At 49.5% G+C, this 23,325-nt stretch overlaps 1 protein-coding gene across 1 annotated transcript in view; it reads right to left on the reverse strand.

Moving 5' to 3' along the window:
- The window catches only part of LOC103608105 (probable G-protein coupled receptor 133), a gene marked incomplete at its 5' end in the record, with an annotated part of 135,304 nt that overhangs the window by 43,340 nt on the left and 68,639 nt on the right, over nt 1-23,325 (reverse strand). Inside the window, 2 exons of the mRNA XM_008592547.1 lie at nt 14,743-14,866; nt 18,611-18,684. Of these exons, the coding sequence (XP_008590769.1) occupies nt 14,743-14,866; nt 18,611-18,684 (198 nt within the window). The remainder of the gene's footprint in view (nt 1-14,742; nt 14,867-18,610; nt 18,685-23,325) is intronic.

The following is a 23,325-nucleotide window of genomic DNA, read 5'->3' on the forward strand; positions in this document are numbered from 1 at the left end:
TCTCTGGGATACAAATATTGATCCTGTTCTGCCTCAAGCCTCACATGCTCCTCCACTGGACATGAGTTTCTCAGGGCAGAGACCACTCTGTGTTCTGCTGAATCCACCCAGCGCCCAACTCCATGCCTGGAGCATCCGGAACCTCCTGGATGCTTGGGGTGAACAGGAGCTTCAGCCCAGGAGTCCTCGTCTACTCTCCACCAGGTGAGGCTGCAGCCACATATATCTGCACCCTTCTGCAAGGAAGAAGCAGCTGTGTGGGAGGGGTTGGGCACCCATTAGCCACCTCCTGCATCCATCTACTAAAATAAGTTCCCTCAGCAGGTGAGTGCTGCCAATAGGTTCCCATAGCAATGTTCCCATAAGTATCCCAAGACCTGGACCCCGAATGTCTCCACCTGCAGATAGACAGGCCAAGAGGTGTTCTGATTAATTATATACTCCACATAGATGCCTGGAAATATATTTCCAGAACCACATTCCCCACACTCTGTTGCTTGACACTCTAGTTCCTGCAAGACTTTCTTAGTAGGTCTTTTGAGAAATCATGTTCCTGGTTTCAGATAAAGTTGCATTCTCTGTACTCCTTAAAAAACTTTTGGTGAATGTAAGCAATTTAAGAGTTCTGAGAGGTCTGCGGGTAAAAAAAAACTATTTAGCTATGTTTAACATGGCATTTCTCAAATTCTTTGGAGGAGGAAGGGAAAAGACCCAATGCTACCACTAGAGACATAGTTTTAGAAGTGCTATTATAGAGGAAGTGACATTTTTCAGAAGCTAAGAATAAAACCAAATACAGGGAACACTAATACAGTGGACATGCAATCTTTCTTTGCTGTCTCATAAGAAAATTGAAAAGTTTTGTCACCATTACATTGATCTCTGCCAGGAGATGGGTAGAACTATCAGTTGCAAGAGTTTATGGGTATCAGCAGAGTGTCAGTTCTTAGAAACAAAGGTCCAGCTCAGCACCAGCCACAAAACTGAAAATAATTTAGAGAACCAATGGAAATGTCAGGACGTGAAGGAGAGCAACAGTGTTCAAGAGCTGGCCTGGCCCCAACGACACCTTCCCCAAACTGCCTCCTGGGATGCCCCCTCCCCAGTCTAGCCCCGAGCCCGCACACCCCACACAGACTTGCACACCACGAGGCCCTGGCTTTTCCCATCCCTGTTAATCTCTGTACTACCTAAACCCATCTCGCGTCCCACCAGAGGGATACATCCCAGTCTTTGACATCACTGCCACATTTCACCCCAGAGAGATGGTGAGCTCTTTGAGGATGAAGACCACTTATGAAACCCGCCTGCCTCACCAGCCACAGCTCTGACAGCAGTGATGGGCATTACTGAGGACTATGGTCCCAGGGGTATTTGCTGAAGGTCTCGGGAGAACGAGGCCTCGAGTATACGCCCCAGGCTTTGCCACAGATTCACCATAGAGAGTCACTTCACCACATCACTGTTCATACATCTCTTAGAGATAATAAAACTTCACCTCCCCCACTCACAGGCTGCAGTGAGGCTCCAGGGGGCTCATGTGAGAGAGTTCACCGCATGTTGTAGAGGCTTCTCAGATGTGTGGACTGCCTCTGGTCAGCCACACTCACTGAAATGTTTTGTCCTCTTTTCTACACACCCATCCTACCTAGAGCTTCTGTCAAATGGGAGTCCAGTCATGGCCTTAGACCCATAACTACCCTTTCATACCTTATGTCCTCCAACTGTACCAAAACGAACCACCGTCATGAACCAACCCTACCATAAACCAACTTTACCATAGTCATGGCCTTAGACCCATAACTACCCTTTCATACCTTATGTCCTCCAACTGTACCAAAACCAACCACCGTCATGAACCAACCCTACCATAAACCAACTTTACCATCAAACAAACTCACCACCGACCAACCTTAAAATCAACCAATCATAACATCAACTGACTTTACCATCATTCAATCCCACCATAATCCAAACTTACCATCACCCAATCGCATCATCAGCCAACCTGACCATCACCCAATGCTACCATTAACCGACTCTATTGTCAACTAATCCTATCATCAACCAGGTTTACCATCAACCAACCTCACCATAAACCAGCCTTAACATTAACCAAATCTCTACCATCAACCAATCCCATTATCAGCCCACTCTACCACCAACAAACCCCACCATTAACCAGTCTTGCCATCCACCAACTCTACCGTCAACCAACCCCAACATCAGTCAACTCTTTATCACATACTTTTACCAAACCTACCCAAAGCCAACCTCATTCCAGGCAAATGGGAAACATGAAAAAGAATGAGATGTGGCCTCTCCCTTGAACGGAGATAACAGCCTGGCCAGGCAGCCTTGAAATCATTATAAATAACATAAGGCAAGATATACTGGAGGTCATATTTTATAAGGTGGCTGAGTTATAAGGTGAAAATGATAGAAGATTAAATTGATCTTTGAAAACTCCTGAGATATCTCATAAATTACATGTAACTTTGTGCATTATTTTTCTGCATTGTGGTTTGAATAACACTGAGGCAGACTGCAGGAGGGAAACTGAGAAATCTGAATCTTTGCACTTTCCTGCTTTAATACAGCTATCAAATCTACAAGATAGAAGGGGGCCAAGAGTGACAATTTGGGAGACCCTGATGGCCTAGAGTGTTCACTCTCTTCTTTTTTAATATAAGCCTTTATAACTTTAACACATGTTCAGCCATGGGTTTGCCATTGTGAGCATTAAGTTAACTTGCATCCTGTGTTTAGAAAATTAAAAGGAAAGGAAGATGCGGGGAGGGGGTAAAGAAATACTGAGAGGAGCACTTGGGGGGGAGTGGGCTTTATCAGGCCTCAACAGGCAGCAACCTGATAGGACAGGAGAGAATCTTCTAGACCAGAAGCAATGTGAGCACTAGCCAGTAAGTTCCATTAAGACAGGGGTTGACTGTCTACTTGTTTCTGAATTCCGAGTGTTTGACAGAGGATCTGGCAAACTAGGTGCTCAATAAATGAACCAAAGATCAGAACCTAAGTCTGGGGCAGTAGAGCATTCACAGAAGAGTAGGTGAAGAGAGGAAGTAATGACTGCCCTTATTGGGCACCTGCTGCATGCAGACATTGAATTATCAGCATGACCTTGTGGGCATTATGGTTCTTATATACAGATGAAGAAACTGAGGCAGCATCAGTAAGTGATGGCCCAACACCACACAGCTAATGAGAGCAGGTACCAGGGCTGACCTGAGACAGCCTCTGTTTCAGCAACAAGCATGCATTAAGCATCTACTGTGTGCCAAGCATGGAAGTTACACTGCAGTAGGGAAGCAGACAATGGACAAAGACATAACCAGATAAATGTGTGAATACAGAAGTTGTCACTTGTGTGCTTTGATGTGCCATGATAGAAACACACAGGTGGAGGTGGGGGTGACTTGCAGAGATGGTGGGGTGGGCATAGCAGCCCTCACACAGCCACAGATCTGAGAGTCATTCTTGGTCCTTCCCTCTCCTTCAGAGTACCCATCACTGAGTCCTATTGTTCCTCTGCCAATACATGCCCATATATCCCAAATCCTCTCCTTCTCCCTCATTTCCAGCACCTCTGCCTTAACCTCCTCCACCTTGTCCTTGATCTCCACACAGCACCCCAGGCCCATCTCCCATCAAGTCCCCACTTGGTGCTGTATGTAAGTCAGGCCACAGGTCACTCCTGCTCACACCCTCCAGGGCACCAAGGCACTCAGAATAGAACCCACATTCCTCTCTGTGCCCACCAGGGCCCTGTGTGATCTGGCCCTGCCTGCACCTCTGACCTACCCCCTCCACTCTCTTCCTTAGTCACAGGAAAGCAAGGCCCTCCCCAGTAGCTCAGCAGAGGGTAATTAATGTGGGGACCCAGTTATGAAGGTGTGGAATCCCTGAGGAAGCAAAGAGAAGATGGTGAGGTATCGCAGAGAACAGCCATAGAAGGGAGGACAGCAGGAGGAGGTGATGTCAGCAGAGACCAGGGGCTGGGCCACTGGCAGAAGCTAGAACCAGAAAGGCCTGCCCACATGAGGCTGGGGGCAAAGAGGGTCTTCACAGTGGGAGATGGGAACCAGTGGGACACTTTGAAGTCTGCAAGAGTACCTGAGCAGAGTGGCTGATCACTTCACCCATTGATATAGTTTGGATATGTTTGTCCCCCCAAAGCTCTTTTTGAAGCTTAATTCACACTGATTGGGTTAAGAGGGTGAGAAATCCTACTATAGTATTTGAAAGGTAGGTTCTTTAAGAGGTGATTAGATCGTGGGGACTGTTTCCTAGTGAGTGGATCAACCCATTGATGGTTGAATGGAGGTCATGGGCGTGGTTCTGAGGGCTTTATCAGGAGAGAGAGCGAGAAGCTCTCTCTCTTGCTCTACCACCTGCCACATGATATCCTGTGTCGCAAGAGTCACCACCAAAGAAGGCCCTCACCAGATGTGTTCCCTGGACTTTGGACTTCCCAGCCTCCAAAACTGTAAGCAATAAATATTCTTTCTTTACAAATTACTCAGTTTCAGGTACTTCTGTTAGAAGCAGCAGAAAGTGACTAATGTACCCATCCTCCAGGGCCTATCTCCCACTGGCTAGACTCAGCAGGAAGCCAGCTATCCAGGGAACCTAAGCACAGAGCAGCATGAGGGACAAGCAGAAAACAAGTCAAAGAGCAAATAAGCTGCCCATTTATGGGGGTCAGGCCTGACTGGACACACCCAGCTCCTCCCACCCCTGGGCCCTTGCACTCTGATGCACACCCCCAGTTCCTGGCAAGTTTGGTTTCTCTGCTGCTGGGATCCAGGCTCTGATAGGGGCTTGCCTTCCTTTGAGGCAGCTCTTGGACCCTGGCTGAGCCTCACTTCAGCCCTCGGCCTGGACAGCAAGAGTGGCTGGGGCCCTGATGAAACACCTGGTTCCCTGGAGATCCCTGGGTTGGTGACCTTCCTGGTCATAACCAGCTGTAACACTTGGTGGCAACATGCAGCCAGCCTCCCCCAGGGCTGAGTCCAAGCTGCTGGTGTATTTCATGTTCCATCAGTGGAAATGAATCAACAGTCCAGCAAGAGGTGAAAATAAGCTTCTTGGCTGTTTGAGGGGTGCTGTTGTAGGGCCAGGGCTGGCATTTGGTGGAATTTCTTCCCCTCAGATACACAAAGTCTCGGTGCCTATTTGTTTAAATTGATGTCGGGACTTGCCTTCTTCAGGCTACTCATTAAAGGAGTCAGCTGAGGGGACCCCCTTGTTTCCCAGACCAGGAACTTGGGTTGGGGGGGCTCCCCATCTCCCTCAGGCATGCAGCTTAGGTATCAGTCTGGGAACAGCTGGGAAAACAGAAACCCCTCCAGCCTTTCGAAGAGTGGAAGATGTAATTCAGGGGATTGTTTACAGAAGGGAGGAGAGAACTGAGACCCCAGAGGAGATAATGGAAGCCACCTCCCTTGCCTGGAGGACAAAGCCCAGTGCTGGGGGTGACCTGGTGGAAGCCAGAGCCATGGGCTGGGGGAGCTGTCCAGCAGAAGGTGAAGCCACAGCAGAGAGAAGCGCCCTGCAGCACCATGACAGAAGAGCCATCCCAGCTGCTCTCCCCTCCCATCACCTGCCCTGACCCATAAGGCCCTGGGACCTAGCCCAGGAGTCAGCCCTGCACCTCAGAGCCCAGCAGGGGACGGGAGATGATGATCCTGCCCCCAGGCTGGGTGGCTGCTGGCCCCAAACGCTGACCAGAGGTGGTGGGTCTCCAGATTGATGCTCCTGGTTAGAGGGGGGGCCCAGGCACTAACTAGACCCCGTGACTGCAGTGAACTCTGCAGGGGAGGTGTATGGACAATGGGGAGCCCATGGCCCCAGCTGCGAGCCACCCTGACACTTCCTGGCACAAGAGTGGCTAAGGCAGGCTGGCAGTAAATGGTAGCTTTAAACAGACATGAAGACTTAAAATTGCATGCTGCTTGACCCAGCAATTCCCCAGCGGGAGTTTATCCTGTGAAAGACGCACAAATGGAGGCGAGGGCGTGTGCACAGATACTCATTGTGTGTGGGGGCTGAAGAGTGTCATCACCTAATCTATCCACAGAGGCACATCGAGTGCTGGGGAGAACCAAGGAGTGGTTAAAATGAATGAGGCAAGTCTAAATATACGGAGATGGAACCGTCTCCAAGACACATCGATAAGTCTTTTTAAAAGTGAGCAGTCCTTTCTGCACTGCCCTTTGTTTAAAGAACAAAGAGGGTACTACAGGCTCAGAGGCTCCATCTGAAATGACAGGACAGCCAGGGCCTTGTCCAAGCAGTGGCTTCTGGGTGGGGGTGGAGAGGGGCGTGACCATCGCTCTCTTCCCTTCGTGTTGTGGAGTTTTTCCCACATGTGTGTATCATCTTTACATAAAACACAACTTAAAGAATCCTTAGGTTCTTGATGCCCCAGCTTCCTCTGCATCCTGGAGAGAGCCCTCAAGCTCTGGCACAGCCCTGCACTCAAAGATGTCCCCACTCCCCCCTTCTCTGGCTTCCAGGCCAAGGCAGAGTCTCTTAGTGCTTGTGACAGAAAATATGATTGGGCAGGCCACTGGGCCACAGCACACTTCATCCCTAACCTCTGCCATCCAGCCCACAGCCACCTGCCCTCAGCCAATACCCAGCTCACAGCCTCGCAGTCCTTGGGGGCCCTGGTGGCTATGCAGCAACGTGCCTTTAGACCCTCCAGGATGGAGATGGGCCCATCCTGGACCATCACCCTATGTCCATGCTCCTGGCCACTGTGACCACCCCTGTCTGCATGGAGTGAGACCCCTATTCTGAAAACAGCCACAAAACAGGATCCTCTGTGATGGGGCCACCCCTATTGGTCTCAGTGCTCAAGGCTGGGTGCTGGGGTTGGGTGCTGGTTTCCAGGTGCCGAGTGCTGGAGCTGGGCTGAAGCTGGGTGCTCAGGACTTGGTGCTTGGGGCTAGGTGCTGAGGCTGGGTGCCTGGGACTGGGTGCTGGGTACAGGGACTGGGTTGTTAGGGATGGGCGCTCAGGGCTGGGTGACACCCACCCCTTCTTCATCTAATCCCTACCACAACTCCATAAGAGGGTCCCACCCACATCACAGACAGGGAAGTTGAGGCTCAGAGCAGGCACCTGCACTAGGCCACTCAGCATGTCAGGGGGAGGAACCCCATGTGCCTGGCTGGTAAGGACAGAGGGGTTCCACTGCTGACCCCATCCCCAGCTATGGGGACAGAGACGCACATGGAAGCAATCTGCTGACACACAGGCAGAGATCCCTGTGGAAGGAGCCTACTTCTGACAGCATGTCTTGCTCTTTGCTGGCACTGGCCACACGTCGGTGCAGTTCTGTTTGTGATATGCCCACCAGGACCACAAGTGCAGCATGCAGAGTGGGTCAGACCAGCCCAGCACTGCCTTGTAATTTGGGCCCCACACCCACCCACACACCCCTTCCAAAGCTAGAAACCGTCTGAGTGGCTCAGGGACTGCACCTGGCTGGGTGACCGCTGGATGCGGGTTCTATAACCATCGGTCCAGGCTGGGGACAGGCCCTGATTGGGTGGGGAGGGGCCTGTGAAGGCAGGACACACCCCTCCCCCACCACACTGCCGTTCCCACCTCAGGAAGGCGTGGTGTGCCCAGAGGGGCACTTCTTTCCCACCCGTGGCTATGTTCAGAAATGCCCCAAAAAGCCTAGGGTTTATTTCAGGACACAGACTCCTCTGAGTCAGAGGCCACAAACTCAGATGCCTCCAGAGAGGCACTCAATATAAATTTACAAGGCCACCTGGGAGCTTGCACACAGACCAACGAGTGGGACTATTCTGCCAAACAATGATATCTTATCTCCCATATTTTTTAACACAAGTTCCTCTCGGTGGATGTGTCATTTTCCCATCCTAGACAAGAACAAGGAACATCTTACTGCCTTCTTGAAAGCAGAACAATGCCGCCAAGGTGAGGATGAGTGGCAGCTGGCACTTACGTGGGGAAGGCGCTGGGGAGTGGTGGGGTCTGTGGTGAACTGGAGCCCACGCCCCCTGCCTGCAGCGGGCAGCGCTGTTCGGCTCCAGCCATGTTTGCCAGTCAGAAGAGGAAGCTCCATGTGGCTAGATCTTCTATCTTTTTTAAACCAGAAATCCAAAATTCTAGATAATACAAGTATATCTGGGTTTTGCAATATTGACAACTAATTTTTTAAAAAATTTAAACCTCTGTGTGCTAAATAAAACCTGTCCACTGGCCACTTGGTCAGCCTTTGATCACAGCTGGTGACTGTCTTACTGAAGGGCTTCTTCCCTGTGACTGCCCGGCCCCAAGAGGGGATCCTGGGGAATGGTCACTCCACAGCGGACACCTGTGCCCAGGCTGCTCCCAAGGAACCCCCTAAGGAGCCTGGGGTGATACCGGGGGTTGGTTGCCTGGGAGAAACCAGCCACCTGGAGGAGCGACGTGCTGCACTGTGGTGGCCCCTAGTGCTTCTGCCAACTTGGGGCCATGCCCACCACAAACTCTTGGGCATCACCCTCCACCACCTGGTGCAGCCTTGGTGGGACTGTCTGCTGATATGGGGGGCTTTCCCACCTTAGACAACCAGACCATCTCCCTGGCATGGGAACCTTGGGTGGGGAACACAAGGACGAGAAGCAGGTGGGGCTGAATTATCTCTCAGGTAGGGCCAAGTGGTCCCCACAGTGTCAGTCCCCACACCCCCAGAGCCTTCAGCCCCTCAAATCCTGGCTGTTCCGACGTTCCTTCACAGCCCTCCCGTAGATTCCTTTTCCAGGTCAGCCACAGCAGCTATGAGGCTTCACAAGAAACGCCGGGTCCTCACACCTGCGCCCTCCTCTGGGACCCCGGCTAGGCCAGCCCAGTGCTGCCTCTGCCACTGTGCTATCCTGGGTCCTCACTCCCCCACGCCTCCTGCCCATTAGTCCGTGGAAATGACAAAACTGGTTGTGTCCGCATCAGCTCAATTCACTGACTACCCCAGCGGCATTCAGCACTCTGCTTCCAGGGAGGGCGTGTCTTTATTTCCCTAAGTTCCTCTCCCTTGTGGAAAGGGCTCGTCCATCTGTGCCCTTGTCACACAACAAACAGGGCACATGTTCATGCCTGATTCTCAGCCCTGGCACCAGGAAGGAGCAGTACAGGAGGTGAGCCCTCAAAACCACCACTCCTGGGGAGCAGACCCCAGAACCACCTCTTGGGGCTGATGATCTTATTCACTCGATCATTTTACGTAATTCCACACAAATGCATGTCACCCGAGCTGGGGTCTGCAGTCCGGTCTCCCCTCACCTCCTAATCCTGCCCTGCCCACGTGGCCCATCGTGCCCATGCCAGCAAGCTAGCATGCACCTTCTGTACCTTTCTTATAATCATACACCAAGGTAAAAGTTTGCATATTTGAATACATACAGAAACACATGCACACCCTGGGAATTCTGCATGGTTTTATAAAAATGGGTAGTTATCCACCCTATTCTACATTTGCCCTTTTTACATAATGATACCTTGGAAATCCTTCCAAAGACACTGGCATGATTATAATTCACTCTTTAATTGTGCATTATTTCTTGATTAAAGCATTCCTCTATTAGCATAGGGTGAATAATCTTCCTTGCACAGATGTATTAGAATTTATGCAATCATTAGTGTCATGTTTATTAATGCTTCTGTTATTTCCACTATAAATAATGTTGTAAATATTGTTTTACTTTATATTTTTATAGGTCATCTTACTTTCTGATTCTTTTAATCCTATGACATGGATTCTCATAGTATACTAAGTTACAGGGTCTACTCTGGATAGATTTTCTGACCCAACAACCTACTTTTCCAAGATCATTTTATCTGATAAAAAAACCCAACTAAACTTCCTGGGATTCTTACTCATTTTGAAGGTGTAGAAAGTGAGTCTTAGGGAGCTGCCCGGTTGTCAGGACTAGTGGTAGACATGGACCCAGATCTGCTGATACCAGTTCAAGGGCTAGTTCCCCGGTTTGAAATGCACTTACACAGGAGAAGTCAGAAGCACCAAGAGATGAAGCCATGTTTTATAATTCATGTTATCCTGGGGGTCCCCCTGGGACATCATCCTGGGTGTCCCCCTGGGATGTCATCCTGGGGGTGTCCTGGGGTGTCACTCCCAGCTGCAGCCCAGCTGTCTAAGGTACCACTCAGGTGAACCGCCATCTGACTGGATTTCCACAGAAAGGGCCTTCTCACTTAGGAAGAAAGGGGCTTTCAAAATCAAGCTAGAGCACACTGGGTGAGGAGAAAGGTCAAGACAGAGCCTGAGAGAAAGGAGGGACAAGATGCAGATATGAACTCCTGATGGGGACCCTGGACCGAGAACCAAAGACCAGCTGGGCGAGCCCAGGTTCCCTCGGAAGACATGGACTCAATGTCAAAGAAACAAGGTCATTTATGCTATTTTTAACAGTTCTCTAAATGTGCCATGGATTTGGTGTCTACTTATGACCTCTGCCTTAGATTTTTTAATGTTCATGAGAATGTTCATTTTTAGTATGGATAATTTGAAACTATTTTAAAATCAACCTTTCTGGCAATGAATAAATGGGAATTGCTCACATGAAGACACCCAAACACTGTCTAAATCCAGCATCACCTGTATTGAGTGGTGGCAGATTTATAATCATAAATGTTCTGTGATTCCAGTTTTCTGGACTTACTGGATTGAACCACTCTCCTTCCCTGAACCACAGACCCATGACGCTCACAAACACAACTTCCTACTGAAAGTGTGCCACCCTCTCCCCACTCCCACAGCCCATCACACTCACCCAAGTCTCAGGAGGAAGAGGGGCTGGTCTTTGGTCCTTGGCATGTAGAGGATGTGGGGGAGGGCTCTGCTCATAGGTCATCCAGAGCACAGTCACCAGCCTGAGCATTTAGGATCCAGCTCAACACCAGGTTCTGCCCCTTGATGTGACCTCAGGGAATCCCCTGATGATGGCCACAATGACAACACTTCACTCACATGGTGAGAACCCAAGGAGAGAGCAGACCCAAGCGTGAGCACCAACCAGGCAGGGAGCATCTGACAGGTAGGGAGCACCCACCAGGCAGGGAGCACCTGCCAGGCAGGAAGCATCTTCCAGGAGGGGAGCACCCACCAGGCAGGGAGCACCCACCAGGCAGGGAGCACCTACCAGGCAGGGAGCGCCAGCCAGGCAGGGAGCATCTTCCAGGCAGGAAGCAACTTCCAAGCAGGGTGCACCCGCGAGGCAGGGAGCATCTTCCAGGCAGGGAGCATCCACCAGGCAGGAAGTATCTGACAGGCAGGGAGCACCCGAGAGGCAGGGTGGTGCAGAATATAAGGGAGGAGATGGAGTGCAGTGGTTGGGCCAGGACGGGAAGGGACGGCAAATCTGCAGTAGTTCACATAGTCAGAGTGACTGGTGCAAGCTTTCACAAAACTGCGCTTCTGTTTTTATTTTCATTGCACTCTGGTTTAATTCATCCTATTTAATTGTCTTTAAGTTGCTGCCAATGATCCACCACATGGAGCTCCCCAGCCACTGATGGCTCACAGCCCACAGTGTGCAAGACCTGGGTGTAGGAGGCATGGAAGGACATAGGAGCTGAGGGACGCTGAGATGATGTTAGTGGGAAGAATGCAGGCAAGGAGGTGGCAGTCCCTGCATGGGCAGCGGCTTCCTGGGTGTCACTGCTTGGAGAAAATGTCCCCACTGGGATTGTCTGGGATCGCACCTGCTTGACCAAGACAGGAGGTGCTAGTGATGAGTGTACTCATGTCCCTCCAGTCTCATGACAGCAATCCCGCAGTATGAAGGACACTTGACCCAGAAGCATGACACGGGAGCACTGTGCAGCTGCGTGTAAAGCAGGGCTGCCCCTGCTCTGCTGGCTCCACCACATGGGCAGCTGAACAGCATGTGCCCTCTACCCCCTCGATGCTGTCTCAGCAGAGCACAGGGGTCACGAGTCCAGGCTCCAGAGCACGTCCAGAAAGTGGAGTGTGTGTCTGGGCACAGGGAGCTCAAGAGAGTGTGGGGCCTCCCCCATGTTCTCTTGAGAGAGCACAGAACGCTTCTCTGGAGTCTCCATGTGAAATCCATGATGGGTTTTGCAAAGGGAAAAGGCCTTCTCTTTGGAGACGTGGGAATAGCTGTTTTCCCTCCCATGTTTTCTGCAGAGTGAGGACCACACAAGATAACGTGAGTGACATCTCTTCCAACTGCAAGATGCTCCACGACAATGTTAGCTGCTATCATGATGTGCATCTTCTTCCCAATTCCCAACCAACAACCAAGTGATTCTGCTGAGCTCTAGGTGTTGGGTATTCAGTGACAGCTGGGATTCAAATGGTTCTAGCGCTGTCCTCAGTGTCCCTTATAACAACAGTAATAAAAGCAGACCATGTGCTCAGGCAGCAGCCATGTAGCTCAGGGGTTAGAACTCTGGACCCTGGAGCCAACCGCTTGGGTTCGTGAATCCTTCATATCTCTGTGCCTGAGTTTCCTCATTCATAAAATAGAATAATTATTTTGGGGGATAAGAAATCTCCACCCCAAAGAGCTGTTGTGAGGATTAAATGAGCTAATTCATATAAAATGTTTAGCACATGGCCTGGCACACAGTAAATGCTATGCTAGCACTTCTGGCAGTGGTGGTGACGTTGTTGTTAAAAACAACATCTGCTCTATGTTCCTAATGCCCCAGAAGAAACAGGCACACTCAACACTCAGATGAGAGCTGTTCTGCCACTTTATTTTCCATGGAGTTTAAAAATTAGGTGGTAATTTATTTGTGTCCCAACAGCCTTATAAATTGTTACTTCAAAATACCACTACTCTGTCTCCATGGATCAACAGCACCAGCTCCCGAGAGGTAATTGTGTGTCATTGGGACTCTGGAGACACAGAGCTCTTTGGCGCATTTGCCGCGTGGTTTCTGTGGGGCAGGGCCTGTGCTGAGCACATGACATATTTCTGTGACACAATTAACTCATGTTTTAGCACAGCAACCCTGTGCAGTCACGTCATCAACCCTCTTCATGGATAAGGAGGAGTCTCCCAAGCTTGATTCTGTCCCAGTTAAATTTTGAAGAAGTTCCTCTACCAGGTGGAAAGACCACGATCCAAGTAAGATGGACACAAAACCATGTAGAACGCTCTGGCCTAGATGATCACTGCCAACTGGTGGCATTCTGCTCATCCTCTATATTAATAAACCTGACCCAGAGAGCAGGAAAGCCATGACTTGAGCCAGGCTGGGTGCAGCTCACACCCTGACACCCAAGTGAATGCACGGGATACTTTGGGCTCCCCTTCTGGCCTCACCTTCTCTTACCAGGGGCTTTTGTTCAAAGATGTCCTGATTCTCCCAAAAACTACCCAGATGTGCCCACCTTAGGATGGAAATGGGCATCCAGGAGAAGGATTTGCTCCACAATGAACACGTGATGCTCCAAAAGACCAAGACCCTCAAAGGAAGAAGAATCTTGAAACAACTTTGGCAAATTCATGCCAGGGCTCATCATCTTCCTCTGCAGATGCTGCCCAGCACCCATTCCAGCCTCACCCTCCCTTGGCCCTTAGAATGCCTAGCACCAGCTGTAGGCTATGGCATGGCAACGAACAACTGTTGTTCTCCATGCATCTGCCTAACCTGGTCTGCCTTGGAGCTGCCACATCTACATTGTCCAAACCAACTCCACCATAACATCAGATCCACAGAAGTGAGTGTGCAGTGTCCACGTAGTCAACGTGAGCTCCTCCTTCCACCCCTGGTTCCCATCCACACACAATTCATCTGCTCCCACCCCAAACCCAGAACTCCCCAGTTTAATTCTCCAATGGCTTCCCGTTGTATTTGGAATAAAATAAACACTCCTGCCAGTGGCCCAAGATGACCGGAGATTGGAGACTGCCACCTCCCCCAGCTTCCTGATGCTGCCCAACCTCCAACCATGACCACACCAAGCCCCTTCCTGCCTCCTGCCCTCCCCACTTACTGCTTCTAAGCCCAGAACATTCTCCACCCAGGCCTTCAAGAGATTAGCTCCTCTGGCCATTCAGATGTCACTTCCCCAGGGACATTTCTCCTGGCCACACAATGGAAAGACATCCCCTTCCTCTGTCAACTTTTTTTTTTTAACTTATATAAGTCTCTCTTACTGTGTACAGAGTGAAGCTCTTCCCTTTACCATTGTAAGAGCCACTGCCACACTGCTATCAGCCACCTCCTCCTACCACACGGCTCTCTTCAATTCTCTTTACGCACTTAAACAGCTCTTTTAAATTACACATTTACTTTCTAGTTTGCTTATGTCTTCCCCACTAGAATACAAATGCCTCCAAAGCAGGAACAAGCTGTTTTGTGTTTTTTTCTTTTTTCATTTACGGCTGAAGCCCAGTTCCTAGCCCATGGCAGGTGCCCAGTGAGTATTTGTGGAATGAATGATGGCGGATGAGGGGTCAGCACCCAAGGACAGCAGGCATCTCAAGGTGCAGTCCTGGTGTTGCTTACACAACTGTGTACTCATCAAATACTTGCTGACATCCGATACATGCAGAACCCTGGGCCACAGAAGCCAAGAGGGTGGATTCTGCTTATAAACAGCCTATGAGTGGAAGTGCCAAGGGCCATGGGCATTGACAGGTAAAGGATGACCCCTGCTCCCCCAAGCCTGCTGCCTCTCCAGGTCCTGGACCCCCGTGGCCCAGCTCTTACCTGCAGTGGGACCACCTGCATGAGGATGGCGAAGTTGGTGAGGTGAGTGCAGCGGCAGATGGAGTAGTTGAGGTTTCCTCCTGTGAGTGCACAGCCCTGGTTGGACCAGACCCCTTCTCCGGAGCTGAGGACACAGGAGGCGTGATCAGCAGATGCAACATGACATCCTTGGCCAAAGGGTGAGGCAGCAGCACCCTCCGCCGGGCAGGCCCATGAGCTCAAACACTGCTCGCTCCTGCCTGGGACTGGGGAATACAGACCAGAGCAGCTCTGCGGTGGGCTATCACCATCAGGCCCGCAAGAACCGCACAGCAGCTGGGGCTGGTCAGGCCATAGGGAAGCAAGGCCCTCCTGGGATAGCGAAGGGGTGGAACTGCTTTGGTGCAAGCACTTTGGAAAGCACCCGGACAATGTCCGATACCAAATGAGCTGTGCACAGCCCACCATCCAGCTTCCGCAGAAGCTCTGAAGTAAGGGCATGAAGGAACGTGCACGGGGAACTACTGAGTCATGAGGAACCAGAAAACATTTTACAGCAACTTAAACGCCCATCTGGGGGAAACACATAAAATGTGGTGTCTATAAATATGATAGAATACTGTACATCAGTTAAAAAGAACATCCTTGACCAATGTGCATTGATAAGGATAAAACACAAAAACATAATGTAGAGAACGTAATAATGAGGCAAGGGGCATGAAACAAGACAATATGATATATTTTCTATGAACGTAAATATAAATTACACATGAATTATTGAGAAAACTCACACAAAAACTCCCCACAGTGATCTCCAGAGAGAGGGGAGGAGATCGGGATGAGATGTAGAGGTCAAAGGCGACATTTGCTTTTCGATAATGTTTTACTTTTCAAATGAATAATGTATTGGTCCTTTACTTGAATCATTTCTTAAAGTGTAAACCTAGATAAAAATGACTGGACGTAAATATGCTCCAATGTGAACAGTGGTTAACTCTTCATGAGCTCAAACACTGCTCGCTCCTGCCTGGGACTGGGGAATACAGACCAGAGCAGCTCTGTGGTGGGCTATCACCATCAGGCCCGCAAGAACCGCACAGCAGCTGGGGCTGGTCAGGCCATAGGGAAGCAAGGCCCTCCTGGGATAGGGAAGGGGTGGAACTGCTTTGGCGCAAGCACTTTGGAAAGCACCCGGACAATGTCCGATACCAAATGAGCTGTGCACAGCCCACCATCCAGCTTCCGCAGAAGTTCTGAAGTAAGGGCATGAAGGAACGTGCACGGGGAACTACTGAGTCATGAGGAACCAGAAAACATTTTACAGCAACTTAAACACCCATCTGGGGGAAACACATAAAATGTGGTGTCTATAAATATGATAGAATACTGTACATCAGTTAAAAAGAACATCCTTGACCAATGTGCATTGATAAGGATAAAACACAGAAACATAATGTAGAGAGCGTAATAATGAGGCAAGGGGCATGAAACAAGACAATATGATATATTTTCTATGAACGTAAATATAAATTACATATGAATTATTGAGAAAACTCACACAAAAACTCCCCACAGTGATCTCCAGAGAGAGGGGAGGAGATCGGGATGAGATGATGTAGAGGTCAAAGGGGACATTTGCTTTTCAACAATGTTTTACTTTTCAAATGAATAATGTATTGGTCCATTACTTGAATCATTTCTTAAAGTGTAAACCTAGATAAAAATGACTGGACGTAAATATGCTCCAATGTGAACAGTGGTTAACTCTCGTACAGCAGCAGGCAGAGGCCCTTGCTTGGGGGAAAGTGTTTATGAAGTTGGAGAAATTAAAAGGATCTAGTTTTTCTTTGCTTTATATTTGGTTTTGACTGTAAGGTCTCCTGCACCTCCCCTGCCAACATCCAGCGGACAGAGAGCACACAAGCAGCTTCTCCATTTTCCAAAGCAACTGTGACTCTGTGTTAGTGGGGGCGGGGAAGGGGGTGACCAGGACCCGAGGCAGGGGATGGGGAAGGTCATTCAGAGGAGACTTGGGTGAGCTCTGAGCCTGATGCTGGGGCTCAGCGACTGCGGCCTCGGCGGTGGTTTCCTTGATTAATGATGTGCTCTCCTCAGGGAGGCAGAAGGCATTTAGCAGAGGCCAGAGAGCAAAGCCAGAGCCACTTGAACCCACCAATTTGGAGGAGCAAAACCCAATTAATAACCTCAGAATACAGGGGTTTAAAGAAAGGGTCAGGTCCTCCTCCCCACCACCCCACGCCTCCCATCTAACTTTCCCAGGATCTTGAGCGTGGTCAGCCAACACCGGCTGTTGTGTTATACAAAGCGCCTCTGTCTGCTGCAGAATGTCTGAACACCACGCTTCAATTTGAGGGAGACCTGAAAATTAACAGGCAGTGAACCAGGTGAACATGGCCACGGCTATGAAAAACTGTCCCTTCTGCTTACACAAAGGGTGAGTTAAAAAACGTGGAAGTCACACTTCCCAGATGGATCAGTGAAGGTGTGATGACGTCTTACTCAGCCAGAGGAGCTGAGCCCGGGTGGCCTCACCTCTACGTAGTGGCAAAGGTCCACTTCCCAGGGAGTCTGGGAAAACGTGGAGGCAGCCCCCTGCCCCCCCCCCGCCCCCAGCATGGGCATAAGGACATGTGCTGGAGAAGCCAGGCCAGGCAATGTCAAATAACATCAAGCATGGCCCTGTGACCTAGGAAGTCTGCATCTAAGCAGGAAAATGTTCCTTCTCTTGTGTAAATAAAATGTGGTGCATGTAAATGCAATGAAATAAATGTGTATTAATATGGGCAGAACACAAAAGCACAATGTGGTGAAATGCAAGAAACACTAAACTAAACAATATTTCCATAGATTTCCTATGAGAATAAATACAAATTATATATAAATTATCAAAAACACACACACAAGAACTCCCCACTGGAGAGAAAGGGAAGGAGGTCAGGAGAAGACATGAAGGTCAAACAGGATGTTTGCGCTCTTTTAGAATGTTTTACTTTTTAAAAGAATATTGTATTGATATATTACCTTCATAATTTCTTAAAGTATAAGTCTAGAAAAAAGTGGCCCAGAATTCTGAGTCCAGTGAAAATATCTTTCAAAAATAAAAGAAAACACTTTCTCAGACAAAAACTGAATTTCTTGCTAGTGAACTTGCACCACAAAAAAGATTAAAGGAAAATGATTCCAGACAGAAACTTGGATCTACACAAAGAAATGAAACAGCTGGCCATGGAAAAAATAAAGGTTAATATGGACTTATTATTGTCTTATTTTTAACTGCTCTAGAAAATAACTGATTGTCTAGGGCAGAAATCCTAGAGATGTATTGTTTGTTCACAGCATCAACAAGGGTAAAGTATGTAACAACAGCAGCATGAGGAACAGGCAGGGGGAAGTGTAAAAAAATATTATTGCAATGTCTTAGGATGCATTTGAAATGATACAATATTATTTGAAAGTAGAAACAGAAAAATTAAACATATATACTGTAAGCTTAGGGCAACCACTACAAACAAATTAAAAGGAGGTGTAAATTAGAAGTCAATCATGCAGATCAAAATAGCATCATAAAAGATGCCCCCAATCCAAATGAAGTCAGAAGATAACATAAGAAAAGAAATCTAGAAAAATTTGAAAACTTCTAGCAAAATAGTGGATTTTAATCCCACCACGCCAATGATTACATTAAATATTAATTGTCTAAACACACCAATAAACAACAGAAATTTTAAGAGTGGATTAAAAAAATGAGATCTGGCCTGGACCTAGACACCTGGTGCCCATCTGGCATCCCCTTCCCTTCCCATTCTCCCCTCCCCTCCCTCTGCCCTGTCCTCGGCCTTGCGTCACCCCCTGCTGCCCCCCGCTGTACCTGAAGTCCAGGAAGGCACAATACAGGAAGACTTGGTTGCTCTCATTGGCGGCCTCGTTGTACTGCTTACGGGTCTGAAATGAAAGAACATGGGTATGCTTTGTGGCGCGGCTAGAGAAGCCAAGCACCCAGCACTGGGGTGGGAGCAAGCCACCCTCCCCCAGCATGGGAGACCCTGGGCTGGTGACACACACAGCCACTGATGTCCCACCTCAGCCCTGCCACAGTCAGGGTGGGCCACACCGTCCGGCACCATCCCACACCCCAGGGCCTCGGCACTTGCTGCACCCTCCCTTTAGAGCACTCTTCCCCCAAGACAACCATGTGGCTCCTTCCTGTACATCCTCTGGCCTCTGCTAAGATGTGGAATCTTCGGAGAGACCTTCCTGCCTATCCAACACAATCCCAACCCCTACCCTTCCTATCCGCTTTCTTCTTATTTTTTCATAGTACTGACCACCACGTGGTATACTACATATTCACTACTTTGTCTGCTGTCTCCCTCTCTAGTATGTACACAGCAAAGAGGACAGGCCTTTGTCTTGTTCACTCTGTATCCCCAGTGCCCAGAGAGTGGCTGGCACACAGCAGGTGCTTACCAAATACCTGTTGAATGAGTGGATGAAAGAATGTGTCAGTGAACAGGCCAGTGAGACCACCTTGTTCCTAGGACTCTCATTCTCTCCCAGACTTCTCTCCTAGGAACCGTGGCCAGGAGGCTTGGGGAGCCAGCTGCTCCACCAGGAAACCAGGGCTGCTCACAGATGGCCTGGCTCCTTAGGGAAATGGCGTCTAACCCACTCTTGATCAACCAAATCAAGCACATCTTATTCGACTGCCCCACACTGACTCCATTCTCTGACCTGTCAATGCCACCGCTCACGAGCCTTCATTGCTGGAGTGAGACCCTTTCCCGCGTCGCAGGCAGGTCAGCCAGAGTCAAGCCACCCCTTGGCACAGGCGAGAGCAGCATGAGTGATGTTCCCCTCCCTGGAGCCTCATGCAGACGTCAGTGACCATATGCACCAGGATTGACAGGCAGCCCCAATAACCACCACCGCAACAGGCACCTCTGAGCCCCCTGCAAACGCCAGAGAGCCAAGCCCTCTTCTTCTTCATGTCCGAGTCCTGTCTGAGAGTCCCATGAGCACAACCCAATTGCATTAGTGCTGCTTATTACCAATATTTTGAAAAAATGGATGGAAAATGGAATCTTTATTCCTGTTATACTTTTTATGTATTATGGGGTCTCTTAAAACTCCCTGTGCCTGGAGACTCTGCAGACCCCTGGCCAGAATGGTCCTCCCCAGGATGGTGGCTTCTCAGAGAGGCCTTTCCTGGCTACCCCAGCCTGCCCCTCATAGCTGTCTCCATTACCTGGTTTATTCTCTCCATGGCACTCGACACTGTCTAAACATTCTTGCTTACTCACTGTTCTAAATGTGTCATCTGTGTCCCTCCATTAGAATAAAGCCTCATGGACAGGGGCCCTGTTCTCTCCATGGCACTCGACACTGTCTAAACATTCTTGCTTACTCACTGTTCTAAATGTGTCGTCTGTGTCCCTCCATTAGAATAAAGCCTCATGGACAGGGGCCCTTTTTGTCCTAGTGATGTGCCCAAGGCTTAGAACACAACCCAGCACTAGTGGAGCACTCAGAGAAATACCTGCCATGTGAATTAATGTGGAAATGCAAGTTTACAGGCAGGTAAACATGATTTCTGATTTCTAAGAGACAGCTGTCCAAACAGCTTTAACCACCATGCTATGCTGCAGGAAAGTGTCTGAATCAGAAACAGACAGAGCTGTTCTCTGTCCAGGTACCCACTGGTTCAAGTGAAAGGAACCTTGCACTCAGGNGACAGAGCTGTTCTCTGTCCAGGTACCCACTGGTTCAAGTGAAAGGAACCTTGCACTCAGGAAAAGGAGTTTAATTGACTCTCAAACTCTGTCAAGAAACTTGGGGAGCCCAAGCCATACAACCCAAGGCTCAAGACAGTCAGTGGAAAAAAAAACAAAACGAAACAAAATCCTAGAAAGGTCAAGTCTCCCTTTATTCTGCCATGTTTTTTTGGGCCGTGTCTGAGATGCCCAACCTCATCTGAATGCCACCTGCAGCCCCGGCTGGTGCCTCTTCTTCCCACCTAATGGAGAAGAGTTGTTTTCAAAGTGTGGTCCTGACCATCAGCTTCAGTATCATCCAGAAACACGGAATTGCAGTCCTAGGGCCCCACCACAGAATCAAAAGCTCTGGGCAGGGACAGCCACCTAGCTTTGCACAAGCCCTTAGGTGATGCACATACAGTTTGAGAATCCCCAAAAGCTGGAAAGACATTTCCTCCTCTGTCTTCCCAACACTACAGCCCTGTGCCCCGCAGCCACATGGAACCACAGAAGGGTCATCAGCCTGGGAAATGGCGGCACCAAAGCCCACATACTGGAAAATACAAACACAAACTTGGTGGTAGCCACAACCCAGTATCTGAGAGGGGTGGTGTTGAGGCTTCCTTGGACCCAGGCTGCCCCAGACCCAAACCCTCCAGTATATTATATTTAGTGTTTTATATATTAATTATATTATATTATATTATATATAGTATATTATATATAATGTTTTAATGAGGTGTATTTGTGTTACTTGTGTAGTTTAAAAGACATGTTTAAAGCAAGCCAGTGACTCGAGGGAGCCAGCAACCAGACCCACCCCTGTCTCCACGGAGGCACTGGGGCTTCCCAAAGAACACTGGGATCCTTCTCCCCTTGTCACCTGCTAACATGACGCCAGCTCCCACCTCTCTGAGCCAGGCGTGGACACATTTGCCCCTGGAGGAAGAGCAGAGGCTGAAGTGGCCTCTGGAAGTTCTGACATACTGACTCTAGATCTACATGCCACCTGCAGCCCCGGCTGGTGCCTCTTCTTCCCACCTAATGGAGAAGAGTTGTTTTCAAAGTGTGGTCCTGACCATCAGCTTCAGTATCATCCAGAAACACGGAATTGCAGTCCTAGGGCCCCACCACAGAATCAAAAGCTCTGGGCAGGGACAGCCACCTAGCTTTGCACAAGCCCTTAGGTGATGCACATACAGTTTGAGAATCCCCAAAAGCTGGAAAGACATTTCCTCCTCTGTCTTCCCAACACTACAGCCCTGTGCCCCGCAGCCACATGGAACCACAGAAGGGTCATCAGCCTGGGAAATGGCGGCACCAAAGCCCACATACTGGAAAATACAAACACAAACTTGGTGGTAGCCACAACCCAGTATCTGAGAGGGGTGGTGTTGAGGCTTCCTTGGCCCCAGGCTGCCCCAGACCCAAACCCTCCAGTATATTATATATAGTGTTTTATATATTAATTATATTATATTATATATAGTATATTATATATAATGTTTTAATGAGGTGTATTTGTGTTACTTGTGTAGTTTAAAAGACATGTTTAAAGCAAGCCAGTGACTCGAGGGAGCCAGCAACCAGACCCACCCCTGTCTCCACGGAGGCACTGGGGCTTCCCAAAGAACACTGGGATCCTTCTCCCCTTGTCACCTGCTAACATGACGCCAGCTCCCGCCTCTCTGAGCCAGGCGCGGACACATTTGCCCCTGGAGGAAGAGCAGAGGCTGAAGTGGCCTCTGGAAGTTCTGACATACTGACTCTAGATCTACTTTACTCTTCAAAGGTGATTTAAAAACCAGCCACCACCATGAGCCAAGTGTGTGTGTGGTCGGAAGGGTGGACAGGGCAGACAGCGTTCACTTGGGCTGGGGCCAAGATCACACCCTGAAAACGGGGACACTCCCTCCCAGCTGTCGTGAAAGGTTCCATCACAGGCTCAGCTCCTGGGATGGGAAAACAAATCGCCTCCTTATGTGTCTGGAGTTCGTGGCCTGACTGGAACAAAAGCTCTCAGCAAGTCTCCAAAAAAGGAGGCCTCCAAAGTTCCCAGGGGCATGATTTGGAGCAGGCGTATTTTTAACATATGGGAGGGTGGTGTTGCTGGAGGAAAGGAGATGCGTCACTGGAGTCTCAGCCACAGTTCACGGAGAAACGTGGGAGTGCCAATAGCCCATTAGTTTCCCAAATGCCTGGGCAAGGGATGAAAACCATTCTAGTCACCCAGGTGGCCAGGGAACAGGAAAGGGGGGCGCCCTCCCGGTGGAGTCTGCGAGATTGGGGCAAGCAGCCCTCACCTGAACTGCTCCCAAGTCCTCAAGCCAAGGGACGGCTGAGCTCCGTGTGGACAGGAGTCAGGCCTCCCGCCGGGGTCTTAGTGAGAGCTGTGGAGCTGCTCTGAGGCCTTCCCTCCCCAGCCACAGGATGCTCTGGCAGGAGGCGCCGACTCACCTGAGTTAAGCAGGCGTCTCTGCTGCAGGTGTGATTTTGCTTTCACCGCCTGTAATGCTCAAGTCTTGCACCCAGTGGGGGGTAAACATGTGTCCCACCAGCAGGAAACCTCTCACCTCCCAGAACACAGAAGGCTGCAGCACCAAAACATCCAAATTCCATTCAATGACATTTTTTTTAGGAGCAAAGTGGCAGGTATTGGTGCCTGGAGTGAACAAGTTTATTCTGCTAAAGGACATTCTCCACTAACGTCAGTGCTGAAGTTGCACAAGAAAAGCTACACCTATACACAGCTGTAAAAGTGCCACAGCATTTCTGTTTGGCTCCTGGGCCGTGACCGTTTGAAATCTCACCTAGCATTCAGAGTTTTTCG

Source organism: Galeopterus variegatus, unplaced genomic scaffold (assembly GCF_000696425.1).
Source record: "Galeopterus variegatus unplaced genomic scaffold, G_variegatus-3.0.2 Scaffold8017, whole genome shotgun sequence".
Taxonomy (NCBI): domain Eukaryota; kingdom Metazoa; phylum Chordata; class Mammalia; order Dermoptera; family Cynocephalidae; genus Galeopterus; species Galeopterus variegatus.